The sequence below is a fragment of the Xiphophorus hellerii genome, chromosome 18 (genome assembly GCF_003331165.1).
Source record: "Xiphophorus hellerii strain 12219 chromosome 18, Xiphophorus_hellerii-4.1, whole genome shotgun sequence".
Classification (NCBI taxonomy): domain Eukaryota; kingdom Metazoa; phylum Chordata; class Actinopteri; order Cyprinodontiformes; family Poeciliidae; genus Xiphophorus; species Xiphophorus hellerii.
Window position 1 is genome coordinate 30954526 of NC_045689.1, and position 14774 is coordinate 30969299.

At 40.5% G+C, this 14774-nt stretch overlaps 1 protein-coding gene across 11 annotated transcripts in view; it reads right to left on the reverse strand.

Annotated features, from left to right (window-relative positions):
• Positions 1-14774, reverse strand: part of robo2 (roundabout, axon guidance receptor, homolog 2 (Drosophila)) — a 377925-nt gene that overhangs the window by 52887 nt on the left and 310264 nt on the right. For all 11 annotated transcript variants that reach the window (XM_032590720.1, XM_032590724.1, XM_032590723.1 and 8 more), the window contains 6 exons: positions 11124-11329; positions 9403-9484; positions 8253-8418; positions 7463-7629; positions 6316-6437; positions 3776-4007 (listed from right to left, as the gene is read on the reverse strand). In XM_032590720.1, coding sequence (XP_032446611.1) covers positions 3776-4007; positions 6316-6437; positions 7463-7629; positions 8253-8418; positions 9403-9484; positions 11124-11329 — 975 coding nt within the window. The remainder of the gene's footprint in view (positions 1-3775; positions 4008-6315; positions 6438-7462; positions 7630-8252; positions 8419-9402; positions 9485-11123; positions 11330-14774) is intronic.

The window sequence follows — 14774 nt, forward strand, 5'->3', positions numbered from 1 at the left end:
CTTCTTAGCTGTGATTGGATGTTTCTAACTGAGCGATGAATTTCTGCAGATAGCAGTAGAACCATAGGCAGAGGACCTCATTTTTTTTCACAGACTGTCTGTCTCATATTATATAAAAGTTACCCATTGCAACCTTAGCGCTTATGATGTAATATAATCCAACATTTCTTCATCCTTGACCTGTCTTCTGTGTTCTTTGGTCTTCCGAGTTTTCCTGTTTGGTTTGTTCACTAATGTTCTCTAACAAATCTATATAAACATCCTCTAATTAAGTGACTTCCAAAGTCAAATATTTGCCATCCATCCATCTCCCGTTTCATCTAGAGCCAGTTTGCAGCACAGCAGCCTACCCAGATTTCCTTCTCCCCAGCCAGTTGGACCAATTTGCTAAAACATTAAATATATTAAATTTTGTGTTTTTAGTATTTTTGATAGGTATTCTATTCTTCCATAAGAGTGCCTGAAATTGAACCATAAGAGAAAAGCGGAAAAAAACAATGACAACACCAGTGTACATGTCTTTGAAAAAGAATAGCATTTTGTAGGGAAGACACAGTTGACTGAGGGTTTGTAAGGATAAGATCAGGTCAGATCTGACATGGCTATTGGCTGTCTTTAACATTTCACTGTGATTTCATATATCAGCCGCTGCTCTGCTCTAGTGGATTTGCACAGAGGATACTGGTATTGATTCGTGCGATGATGGCTTGGCAGAGTCAGGCAAGACTTCTCAGTCAAGCTAAGACTCTGTCGTTGACCGGTTTGGCACAAGGGTCAACGGGCTTATTGGGATGAAGAGCAGACGCCAAAGAAATATGAAAAAGCAAAAAAAAAAGTCATTTAATAGGTGGGAAACAATGTCTTAGTAAACACATCGACAGACTCTCATCGATCGGGCAGATGAAACTAAAGCCAGTAGGTAGGGACGGAGGGAGGTACCCGGGAATGCATCGGCTCCGTCCGCAGGCAGACAGGTGGAGAGGATGGAAACAAGAGCAGCCCGGGCTTTCATAAACCTCCATTGTTATTCTGACGGCAACAATCTTCTGACCCCACAAGGCATGAGACGGAAAAAAAATAAATAACAGTTGGCCCAACTGGAAATAACGCCTTAAAAATAATGTTTTCTCATTTCCGCAGTGGCTGGCAGGTTGGGAGGAGGAGGGGATCGGCACGGAGGAATACTGACAGGTCAATTACTCCTGGTGCTGCCTCTCCCTCACCTCACCTCTATCCAAAATGGCACGTGTCACCCCGTAAATCTGTGCTCATCCCTCAGCGCAATTGGCCACACGGGCCCCGAGAGAGCCAGGAGGCCCTGGCACGGTGGAAGATGAATGGTTCCAATGATGAACTCAACACCTTGGCCAGATTAGAAACAATCTACCGAGTGAGCATCTGATCGAGCGAACGCGCCCGGCGCCGTGCGCGGCACTGCGTTGCGTTCAGGTGATGAAATGCCCGGCTTGTCCGCGGAAGCCATCAGAGCCAATGTCGTTCAAAGTTAATGTTATGAATGATTTAGCAGCTGATTATCATGCATATTTGTGCTAAACAATACACATTTTTCATTAGAGGCCTTGGAGGCTGTGCTAATAGGGCCATTAGTGGACTGATGTATGGCAGGCAGGAATGTGACCCCCTGTCTCACATGTGCTCACCATGCTGTGCTGAATGATGGGAGGAAGACAAACAGAGCCGATCATTACTAAAAAGTAGCCAATGGTTAATGACAAGGCGTGGGCTGTGTGGGATCTCCCTAGAGAGCAACGTGGAAAATTAGCCGACAAATGAACATTTAGGTGACGACAAATGATTTTCCTTTCTTCCTCTATAAGCACTGTTGTTGCCTAAAGTATACTCCACCTCAGGTAGACTTTCAGGTGTAATGAGAGGGGAGCCAGAATCAATTTATCAGCCTAGGTACACAGACCATTGCAAAGGCATTTGTTGAACATTTCACATTTTTTCAGATTACAACCACAAACCTAAAATGATTTAACTGGGATTTTGTAGCTTCAACTTCTAAGGTCTTCTTTTTTAATGAAAAAAGTGTGATGTGCATTTTTATTTAGTTTCTTTTACCTTAATAATCTTTAATAAATTCAGTTACCTTCAAAGGTCAAGTAGAGTCCACTTCTTTGGAATTCCACTTTAACTGCTTTTACATCTTTAAGTCTTTTAAGCGATGTCTCAACTAAATTTGTTGCCAATTCTTTTTTTCATTACATCTTTAACTCACCAAGTAAAATTTTGATCTTTATAACATGTCATAATGTTATTCTGTCATTGCTAGTTACTTTGATTCTTCCTTGCATGTTTGAGGAATCCTTGAATCTCCCATATCAACCATTCAGAGGGGGCCTAAACACTTCCTCTCACAAAGCTCCACCTATTTCCACAGAGCTCCTCCCGTTAGCCTACCTCTGACACAAAATCTGCATAAAACACAGAAGTCTGTGGTACAAATGTATAAGAACTGTAAATGCTATCAAATTTTTTTAAGACAGTGTAAATATTTATATGGAGAATGAGGTACAATGGTTAAGGGGAATAGTTTCAGTTGCCCTAACCTTCTCAGGGAATTTTCTAATTGTGTTCACTAATGGACAACCTAAGTTTTAATCACCTCTTGAACTCCATTTTTTTCTGGCCCCCATTAGTCATCCAATGCAGCCTGAATAGCCCAGAGCAAAGTGTCTGACAGTGTGTTAGTTATGAAAAGAAACAGAAGCAGCATTATGACAGAAATGGAAAACGGCTGGAATTCTGGAAGACCAGAATATGAGGAGAGGACAAGGGAGGGGATACCATCAGCACACATAATAGCTGGGACATGTAGCCTCTGAGGTCTATGGGAGATAGGTGTGCTGGCATGTGGGGGTGTGTGTTGGGGACAGCTGGGATGTGGTGGCAGTTCCACTCCTGTGGCCAGTCAGTGTAAGCAGTGCATACACATGCTGGCCACAGGAGATACGGCCCCCTTGAGAAAAGGGAAATAAATGAGCCTGTCAACACAGCAGGATGTGAACTGTCTCCCAACACACGCAGGCCTGTATATGCTGGGTTAAGATAGGCTTCGCCTCCACACTGAAGCGCTTCTATCTTTCTTTTTGTGGTTTTGAGAAGACGTGTTATATAAACCTTCACCATACAAGCTAACTCAAGTCATTAAACCCAAAGGCTGCCCTGGTATTGATGAATGCAATTTTCCTCCCTGCAAAGGTCAAAATAGTAAATTCATCCAAACAAAGGCCCTCTTGCGTCTTCGTGAGTGATTTTTACCACGCTGCGCTACGGCCTTGTCAGAGTCTCTATAAATTAAGCTCTGGGTGACAGCTCATCCTTGTAGCAGGAGGTGTGTGAAGTTTCCAATCACAGTGTAGGTGTGTGGATACTGGGCAATGGATTATGGGAAGTTTGGCAGCAGCACTGCCAACCGTGAGTCAACAATATAAAAAAGATGAAGCAAGTAAAGGCAGTGTGTGGTCGGGGTGAAGATGAACAGTTCAATGTCGACAAGACAACACAAGCTGCACAAAGCCATTCTTATGCAGTTTACGTCATGGTAAAGGTGGAAGGAACGACTATTAGGCCAAAATTGAAGGTTTGTAGGTATGCTTCCAGAATGAAAAAAAAAGGTTTGCTAGGTACTGTATTTTTTTATGAAAACCTTTAAAGAAATACATTGAAATGATGATAAAAAAAAAACTGAAGAACACACACAACTAGCCAAGAGACTAATCTCCATAAACTCAATTTGTTTGAGTCTCACCCTCCTCGGTGGTCCGCGCTGTCTTCGATTCGCTGTCTATGCCTTGAAACTCGTTGAAGTACGGCCGGACCTTGATCTCGTAAACGATGCCCTTCTTCAGTGACGACAGGACGACGCTGCGCTCCGAGGGCACCTTCACGTCCTGGGTCTGCCACGCCCCTGGCGAAGGAAGTCCGGACGTCTGCCTGTACAGAACCCGGTAACCCTGGATGAACTGGGACTGACGGTCCACCTGGGGAAGCAATAAAGCCAAGATTATGGTTGGGAAGAAAGCACGTGGAGGTGACTAAGTGGTGTTTTCCTGCAGCGTGCTTTACAAGGCTGCATGCATGCCACTTTAGGAGCTGTTACTTATTTAATGGGGCTTTTATCACCAGCCATGCAACACTCTGCTCAATTAAAGCCACCCTGACATTAGCTCACACTAACAGCTCCACCTTAAAGGACGCAAAGTGTCTCCCGTACGTACAATAAATAAAACCCGGTGATACCTTAAAGCACATCTCACAACTATAAGAACGCCATGCGGCTACAAATGCACGTTCCCATCGGAACGCACAGCAGAGGTGTCTTCAGCAGACATTTCCCCTTTAAAAAAAAACAAACTAAGAGGAGAGCTCTGTGATGAAAAAACCTCACAAAGAGGTCTTCGCTTTAAAAGTTGGGCCACTTAGTTAAACAGAAAAAAAAAAAGCTGAATTTATGCAGAGGAGGAGCGACCGCATAACTCACTGTAATGGCTTGTTAACAGTAGAGGAAGTGAGCGCTGCTTTCAAGTGGGATATTAAGCAGCTGTTTTTCACCAGCACAGACTGAGTAAATCAGCACAATGGATCTCCACCCCTCCACCCCCACCCACAACCTTGTTGGTGTTGGACTCTTATTAATGGGATGACTTGGAGATACAAAAAGCGGCTTTCTCTGCTTACTGAAAAAAAAGACTCCTGATTGATTTAGGCCGCCACGGTTTGGTGTTAGCCTCACGTTACAATCATAAAGCGAAAGGGTTCAGCATTAAATTAGCAGCTAGTTCTGGAGGAGGGAAGCAGGGGGCTTGGGGGGAGAGAAAGACTTACTGCAGGGGTCAATAAACATGTCAGCGGGAAAAATGCTCATGTTCGTTTAAAAATGCTAACCGCCACCCCATCTGCTAAGTGATGTGAGGTAAATACCTGCAACTGAGTGATTTATGGCGCCGTGCTCAACATAAACAAATGAACACCTCAGCCTCTAAGAAGCCGAGCGGCATTTTCGTCCTCATTACCAAGCAATTAAAATAGAAAAACAGCTCCCATCCAGGAAGGAGATGCTTCTTTTATCTTTTTCATTTCCTTAAATCCACACAGCACAGACAGACCTTGCATATAGGAAGATAAATGCATTACCTCTGCAGCAAAACCAGATTTCGCAACCATTAGCGATACTTTAATCTATCAGGGCAGGCTTTGTTTTAGGGAGGGAAGATGGAGGACTGATGAACATCCAGGTGTCTCTGACATTTCCTTTGATGCTCTCTGTGGTTAAAGAAACCATTTCTGCAGCCATTTGATGTTTGGTTACTTTAAAGTCGCCAATTACAATATTTCAAAAGCTGTATTTGGGAGGGAATGGGCTGACTAAAAAAAATAAAAATCCCCTCGACATAAAACAAACGGTCGCCTGCAGGAGAAGCTTCAAAGATGGATCTTTAATGTCAACAATCTCGGCTTTATGACGGACGTCTGCAGAACCAAAGATGGAGAAACAATAAAAGGCAGATAAGGAAGCCGTCGGCACACATTTTAAAGTAGCGAGGAAAGCTTCAGAATAAATCCGACTTTTACTCCAGAACCACAATATCTGAGAGAAAAAAAATGAGAAAACCAACATTTCATCTCAGTACATTAAGTAAACAGAAGAGAAAGGTTGTCCCTTTAAAGAAAAACTGAAGCAATTTTGGAAATTTATACTTTTGAGTTGCTCAAAGTGATATAGGTAAAAATATAATGTCAGACAGGCCCGTTTCTCTCAAAAGAGGGAAGACAAGAGCACATGTGAAATGGATGGAAGAACTTTGTAGTCTTAAATATTTAAAAAATAAACCTTGAGGGAGTCCCAACCGATTCTACAAGCCTGATGAGGCTCCGCTGGGTTTGTGTTTTTATTTGTGCCGCACAGTATGAACAGCATAAAACCTGAAAATGTTTATTTGAATTAAGAAATTAGTAATTCTATTCCCAAAACAGGTGGCTGGAAACACACACTGACAATTTAAAATCTGACACAGCAAAAGTTAATGGAAGAAAAAAAACAAAACAAAAAAACTAGTTTTAGTGTTTTAAACATATTTTTCCACTAAAAGATATACTTAAAAATTTTGAGTTTTACAATTGTTCAAAGTCATAAAATATCTACGTAAATAACAGGTGGATTTTTTTGAGGCCTTTCACAGTAATCTCTTTTTTTTCACATATGGCATCTCTGATTTTTAAACATTTAAACATGATGCAGGTCAGAAAAGCAAAACAGCAACTAAGCAGACTTAGTCATCAGTCACTTACTGTCCATGTGACCTGAATGGTGGTGGGACTCAGGACAACGGGATTATGCAGGCGAACTATGACCTCTCCGAGCTCTTTCTGCACATGCCTGTGGTCCACTCCCTGGGCTGGAGGGCTTATATCTAGAAAAAAAAAAAATTTAAAATAAAAAAATGAGAGAAGAAAAGGGAGAAAAATGAAGCATCTTTCTATCACTACGGAAAAAAAAAACGGGTTTAAAATGTTTATCTGGGACTTTTCTGCACGTTCTCTGGTCTGACTGAGTGGCGAATGAACTCAGAATTTGTGACCCTTGGACGCATTAGATGGAAGATTAATGGACACTATGACAAACTTTTCCAGCTCGTTTCCTTCCCCACATGTGTTTTATGTTAAAAGAAATAAAAACGTTATTATATGAGATCATGAGAATGGTAAAAAAAAAAAAGAAAAAAGAAAAAAAGTGACCCACGGTTTGAGTTATTTACCGACACACAGAGGAAAACTCCCACAGGAGAAAATTGTATTTTAAAATGAAAAAAAGAAAAGCTTCACACAGCGCGACACAGTCCTGAACCTCCATCCACCCGGACAGGAAGAGTTCAGAGAAGACAAGGCGTCATGTATCGCCTCAAAAATATCAGGCGATTTGCTGAAAATCAGATTTACTTTTTTTTGTTTGCTTTTATTTTAGAGTGTGGATAAAGAATGCTTTTATTATCTTTTCCAGTTTTTCTTTTTTTCTTCTAAATGGAAACTTTTTCTACACACCGAAGACTGCGGTCTGCTCAGGATGTAATCAAATCCTCTCTGGCTTTGGAGATGGTCATTTTCCACCGCTATAAAGATTATCAAAGCGTGGAAGGAGATAATGCTGTTAGGCCTTCCAAAAGTAGACATGCTTATTTTACATAATTGCTTAAGTGTAGCCTTAATGAGCTGAGCTCAGCTGAAGAATTTGACCTCTGGAACATTCTGCAATGCTTCGGCGCTGCTAGCTAAAGTTGCTGAGAGAGGATGACAAGGATCGCTTTTCAGAAAGAGAAAGGAGCCGCAGCGTGTAATGAAATAGAAGTTATATTCATAAAAATAAGAGAAAAAAATCCATTAAAAAAGTGACTAGTATTCAATCAATAAACACTGATTATTTTATGCTAATTGGGAATACCTTGTGTTCTAACAGGTTCAGACATTGGGCTTGGATCACTTAAGCCTTGGCCGTTGACGGCTCGGACCATGAACAGGTAGATGGTGTTGGGACGGAGACCTTTGACGGTGAACTGGGTGGTCTTGACATGGTCCGCCACGGTTTGCCAGCTGTTGCTCACAGACTGACTGTAAGAGAAAAGAAAAGATGAGTTCACACGGTTTTCCGTCCAGTTTCCTTATAATACTCTAGATCTGTAAATGCGACGCTAAACCCAAGAAAGACTGAAACTCCCCACATGCTCCAAGCAGACTCAGCGTTGGCTCAAACCAGATGTTCGCTGGACAAAAGTACATTTTTACGACTGCATATGCTTACTCAGTGTTGCACAGTAAACTGGAAGCGGTGTTAACATCGTAGGAAACACCAAGCTGATGAGGTTGAGAGTTGCAAGGCGCAAGAATGTTAATCAACCAGACTGTCATTTTGTGCAGGACTAACAGTTGTGTGGTGGCACAAAGTGGTGAAGAAATGTGGCTAGGCACCCAGCTAGCTTATTAAACTTGCTAGTATCTATTCAGATAGTAGGAAATGAAAGAATGTGTCATGAGAAATGTAGGTCATTGGTACGCTCCACTATGAAACCTCAACCTTCACTGAAAACAGTTTTTATGCTACTGTTATGAAAGAGAAATCAGAAGAAATTAAAATCAGCATTAGGTCAAAACTTTAGGAAAAATTAAAGAGCCAGAATCAACCTCAGCACTGGACAGTAAACAGGAAGTAAACGAACCTGAAACAGTAAACAAACCTAAAAGCTTCGATGACAAAGGAAGAGACAGGAGAGGCTCCGGTCATCCCGGGCTGCCACGACAACGACACGCTGTTCTTGGTAACGTCGGTGACCTGGGGCTTAGACGGAGGACCTGGGAGCTCGTTCTCATCATAGCTCTTTGTGACAATCACTGCCGATGATTCTGTTCAGAGGAGACAAAATGGAGAAGAAGTTTTACTTTGCCACACTCCAGATTTATTGGCAAGCTGATACAGATGGATTGCAAGCTTTAAAATACACATTTATAATACTATAGTACCAGTACCTCACACTGTCAAACTTAAGAAAATCAAACCTTTAAATGTTTTCAGTGGGGGAAAATTTGCTAAATAACTGCTTGTAGAGATGGGCATTCATTGTATGGTTTATCATTTATCATGCTAAGACTTTTGATTCATTGTTGTCACAATAAATTTCAGTTATTCATAGTAAGTAAAAAAACAAAACTGAGAGTTTTGCTATTTTCTCCGCTGTTTGTTCCACGAGAGCGTCAATAAATATCAGTAAATTCCAAAATACAATTAAATACAATTACTGTGTGCAGTTTAGTGATAAAAATCACACTTTTTAAATAAATAGTTTAGTTTAATCATAATTTTTATCGTTTTCACAGTAACACCATAAAATATTGCGATAAAATTCTAAGTCCGTATCACCCACCTCTGATTGTTTGAAACCCCACGATATTTCTATAAAATCAACGAGGACATACTTTTTAAATACAAAGTTTACTTTTTTACCTTTAATTTTAAATTTTAAAATTAGAATCAATGTCCTCCTGCTTCTGTATTCGATATGAATATGAAGAGACGAGAACAAATCGATCAAGTAAGGCAGGTGGGATTGTAAGTTAGGAAATGGCAGAGTTAAAAAGTTAAAAACAACAGGAACTGTGATCAAAATGGCAGAATGAGTGTAAGTTCTCATTACGCACTGAGAACGATGGGAAGGTGTCAAAAAAAGAAAAGAAGAAATCTCAGCTTTAAAGAACACCCAAACATGTGTCACTGTTAGATTCCGTTACAGGATGACAGAAATGTGAAATATTTTATCTTAAGACATTCTACACATTACAAGACTCCGGAACCGACCAGAAGTTACAACAACTACTGAGGATGTGATTTACCTTTCACTTCCAAGAAAGCGCTCCACGATGTTTCCCCGCTTGAGCTGGTGGCCACACAAGTGTAGATCCCCGAGTCTGAGAGCTGGCATGAAAGCAGGATTCAGAACAACACCACTGGCAGCACCGACACACAGATCGAACACACACTTAGAGTGAAAAGTCTCCTGCTGTAACACTTCCACTGAAGACAATGGAACACCACAGAGAAGGCAAGCTAGCCCTCTGCTGGACAAACTGACCGTCATTTCAAAGTGCTGACGCTAATTTCCTAATGAATTCCATTTTCCACTCACCACCCTTCCATCACTTTCCCACCACCTCCTACTCATTTCCCCCCTCTGACCACAACAAAGCTGGGCTAATTAATTTAGGGTGGGCTGCTGGAATCCCTGGACCGATGACAGCTGGCATGCCTCTCCATCTCTCTCAGGAACTTTGCTTGTTTGTTGGTTTTTTGTTGTTTTTTTGGTCCCCGTGCCTTCCCTCCATTTATTAAATAACAAGTCAGTGGTCTGCAGCTTTGTCAAGCGTAATGGCTATTCCACTGAGGCCTCTGAGTGGGTGAAGGAAGATGTGAGCCTCTTAAATTCAATCTAGTGGAAATACGCTTCGTGTGTACACGTGTGTGTATGTTTCAGTAAGTGAATATATATTCACTCAAACAGCTGGAGTCCATTCATCCATCCACAGCTGAGCCCGGCCAAGGTCTCCACACCTCTAAGTGATGCTATCAATATCAATGCGGGCTATTCATCTGGACATCATGTCGGACCTTTTTGTTCTAATTTGCAAGCTCGAACATATGCAACATATCAATATATCATGACAACTTTTAAGATTTAAGACTAGAGAATATTATTTGAATGTCAGAGGACATACGCACCCTAAACTATTCATATCCTCTTGTATTTCTGCTATAAGCACAACCTTTTATTGGGATTTTATGTGACAAGCTAACGCCAGCTGCCATACTTACAAAGAGGAAGAAAAACCACAGATAAAGATCTAAATCTCTTCGGATTAGTTCACACAGCAGATCTTGATGCACAATTTAGATTTTTTGCTGAAATCCGATTTTTTTGTGTGTGCTTGTTCATACTAATAATTAACTGCGACTGCAATAATATGTGAATGGTTAACTATCCCAAATAAACCTGCATGAGTAGAAGAAGAATGTTGACATAACACAGCAGCGCACTGCTTATGGACGTAGTAATGGGTGGAGCTGTTTGTGCATACATTTTAAAGTTTATTTAGCAACTGGAGCTGACACTATTGTCACAATATTATAATAAGAGGAAGGAAGCTAATAGAGTTGTGTTTTCTGGATCCCCTCATCATGACACTGGCACCACTTTGTTTTACTACGTATACAGGGTAATGCCCAGTGTTGGTTTACCACCCTACATTTTGCATGTAGGCACAAACATTTAACGTTGGTCTCGTTAGACCTGAGCTTTTTCTTTTTGTTTGCTTTGTCCCAGTTTTGGGCAGCTGAACAGCACCAGAGTTCATTTTAATCGAACCCAGACTGAGGTTTTTAGGCGGACCAGATTTCACTCTTTTGGTCCGCATTAAAGTTCGACTGCGCAGTCACACCTCCCCAAATGAACCGGACTTGCGAGTCAAATGGACAAGAGTTCAGCTAAACGGACTACACAGGGCTTGCGTGGATGCACCCATAATGTTCCAGAAAAAGCAGAGAGGACTGAATCTGTTACCTTGATGTTTTTGATTTGCAGGCTGCCCAGCTCCTGCAGCGACATGCGGGAGTCCTTTCCCAGTAGACTGACCCCGTCCTTCAGCCAGCTGACGGAGGGGATGGGGTCTCCAGATGCCTGGCACTTCAGCAGCGCAACACTGTCCATCCCCAGGGTCTGGTTGGACGGGCCTTGGCGGATGATAGGTGGGGGTCTGTCTGTGAGAACTTAGACAATGAGAAAAACAAAGAAAACAAGAACATGGCATGACTCTACTGATAATGGTTGAATGGTTTTTATGTCAACTATAAAAATGACCCGATTCACAGCATTTTGCGTGACACACAATGGGAAGCATGTGGGTTATCTGTCACAAAGCGGACCGTTTTTCTTCAAGTCTAGCAATTGTGCCACAAAACAATGAGTATTGCTGTGTTTCCAAGAAGTGTGGAAAGAAAAGCTGAGTAAGGTTTTCTAAGTTCATTGATGTGGCAGAACAATGGCATCCGTTTCCACTTACTGCTGGGATAGTCTTATTTTTACACACTACCCTAGACTCTGTGGTACACTAAGGTGGCAAGGCTAGCCTCGCCTTATTGACTCAATATGGCTCAGATAAATACTTCAGCATGTGCAAAGTTGGACACAAGAAAAGGTGAGTTTTAAATACTAAATGTTTTTCTGTAGACGTTAGTGTATGTTGTCAGGATTTTTGTAGTGGCCCAAAGTAGGGCTTAACTGTGATGTTAAAAAAAACATACACAGTTTTAAACAGTCTGCAATTTAAAAATTCAGTGGTTAATTTGTAGAAGTATCTTTCTATTCAAGGTGCAAATATTGAATTGTATGTCCCTCAACTGAAATTCTTAACCATTAGTTGCAAAATTACTCAATCACAGTCCGATTGGCTTGAGAATCCATGTAAACTTTAATTATAAAGCCTTGTCCCAGATTCCAAATCCGATTTAGGGTTGGATTTTGCACCATTCCTACGCCAATGCTGCTACCAACTGGAAGCCGAGCAAGCCAAGCTCCTCCTAAACTGTTAAAAGTTTCAATGATACTGCTGAAAAATAATATCCTCATAGCAAGATACAAGCAACTATAAATAAGTTTCACCACGGGAATGGTGCATTCATAGCCCTTTAGATCTAGGCTAAAAGGCTACATTTAGCCTACAAAGTTACATCTTAGCTTACATCTAAAAGCTTACATCTAATATCTGTCGTGTCCCCTACATCGTTTGGGGTAAACTGCAAATCAGATATCCTATAGTTGTTCAACAGTAGCTTCCATCCTGCCCTTCTAATCTGCTAATGCGCTTACAGCACAATTAGCTTCCCCTAAATAGTTTTCTCCATATAAATTTTCAGCAGCTAATTTACTTGGCCGTTCCATAAACCCTCAGTTGAATTAAGTTTTAAATCTGTGTTGAAGTTATGGTTATTGACCTAGCTATGTCTTCAGGTAGCTAGATGTTTATACTAATGCTTTTCTAACAGTTAGCAATACTCGACAACTATAAAATGGAAATCATGAAGAAAAGACCTGTTCCATAGACTCACTTTCTGAAGTGTAACCAAACTAGCGGTGGAAAAACAAATTAGCCGCCGTTTAGACTGAAATATTATGTTGCAGCACATGTTGTGTCTTTGACATGCTGAGTATTAACATGGTTGAATCTAATGCTATCGCCAGCCTCTGGTAAACACTATGTTGCTGTAGCGCTTTAGCGTTAGCTGAACTAATGTTTATGCTTAGTAATATTGGGTAGCGCAACCAACTTTTTAGTTAGTGGTGTCCACCACTGTGCACCACTAACGGTTATCCTGTCAATTCTCACCTGAACTATGGGTTGGTGCATTGCAATGGATTTTATTTAGTATGTATGTATAGGGGGCTAAATTCAAATACTGTACAATTCAGATTTTTATTTATAAGATGTCTAAGTATAAAGAAGTGATTTTCCTTTCACTTCACAGATAAGAACTATTTTGTCTATCTAGTACACAAAATTCAAATAAAATATTTTTTCAAGTCGTATGAATCTGTACCAAATAAAATGAGTAGCATCCTTTGTTTAAAATATTTGTTGCATTTCCACTTTAGGTGAAAGCTAATACTTTGAACTCCATTTGCACTGGCAGCTTAATTTGCTAAGATGAGCTAGAACGAAAAAAAAGCCTGTGGGTCCATTCAATGAAATAGTGGCGATCTCCAACAGAATTTGCACCAAAGCACAGAGACAGTTGATAATTTAGACTTGAATAATGTGGAGTCCCCGTGGCATCACAGAACCTACATTAATTAGAAAGTATGGATTAATGATGTCAGACCTGCGGGGGCTAATTACCAAGTCTACCTCAGTAACCTTTCAACACATTATCACACCAGCACTTCCAAACCCTATTTTCTCTTTCACACTTCCACCTGACAAAAGGAAGTGATTCAAGGTAATTCAGTTTTGAGCTGTTATAGTCGGGGCCCTTCGCTTGGGGTCACCCAAGACATTGTAGGGAGGAAAAATGTGCAGGAGCTAGATAGGTTATCCACCACGAGCCAAATGCACCACATTAATTTCCGATATTTGTTTTAAGGGCAAATCTAATTAAATGAATCAGAAGCAGCAGTGCAAATGTAAGCACATTATAATAGTCGGCGACTGTCTTGTACTTTAAATTATTTCTACAAAGACAAGGGAGTACCCTAATGAAAGAAAGATGCATAACTAAACCCTTTTCTTCCCTTTCTCTGCTAAACATTTCACACTTTCTAGCAGAATGTTGCTTTCAAGACTCTGTTGTGAGTGTTAAGTGAGCAAAGATGGTAAGAGAGTTGAATTGTTTGAACAGAAGCATCTCAGAAAACAGACAACCAAGCTCTGTCATGAAATGTGATCCCTCAGACTCCGGTGCTGATGGCATGTAGGGGTGACAAAAGGAGGAGGCAAAGCTCAACTTGGCCTTGGGTCTCTGGATCAGGAATTTCTCATTACAGATATCCTTGAACTCCACAGACTGCTGGCGGGACTCAGGGCAGTAAATCACACAAAGAGTGCGGCAGGTGTGGCCATGACCTTAGCCTGGCCCTTCTCTACTCCGTCCTCCTTTCTCTCGTTTTATCTCAGACCTGCATCGCCATCATTTCATATTCCCCAATATGAGTCGGGGGAAAAAAAAAAAAGTTGTTTTTTTTTTTAATGAAAGAAAACAATAAATAAAAGTAAAATAAAAACAAATATTTCCCCACCATGTTTTGGGAGAAGAGAAAAGAAAAAATAAGTAAAAAAAAAAAGAACAGCAAAATAAAAACAAATATTTACCTCCAGTAATATAATTTTAGGAATATTTGCAACAAAAATCCAAACACCCCGCCCCTCCGAACAAAACCAAAACAAATCAAGTGTTTAATTTCAAAAGCTAAATAATAAAAAATGTCCTACTTAGCAAAATGATTTAAAATTTAAAAATACTTAATTGATCCCAAAAGGAAATTAAATGCTGTAACTCAAATTAATTCAATTTCTTCAAATAGTTATTGTAGATCAATAAGTAGTTTCTAAAAACTTTATACTCAATATAATTTATAAATACCTTATAATTAAAAGTAAAGCTTGCTGGAAATCTTAACTTATAAAAACATTTAATAGAAAATTTCATGAAGCATCTAAGA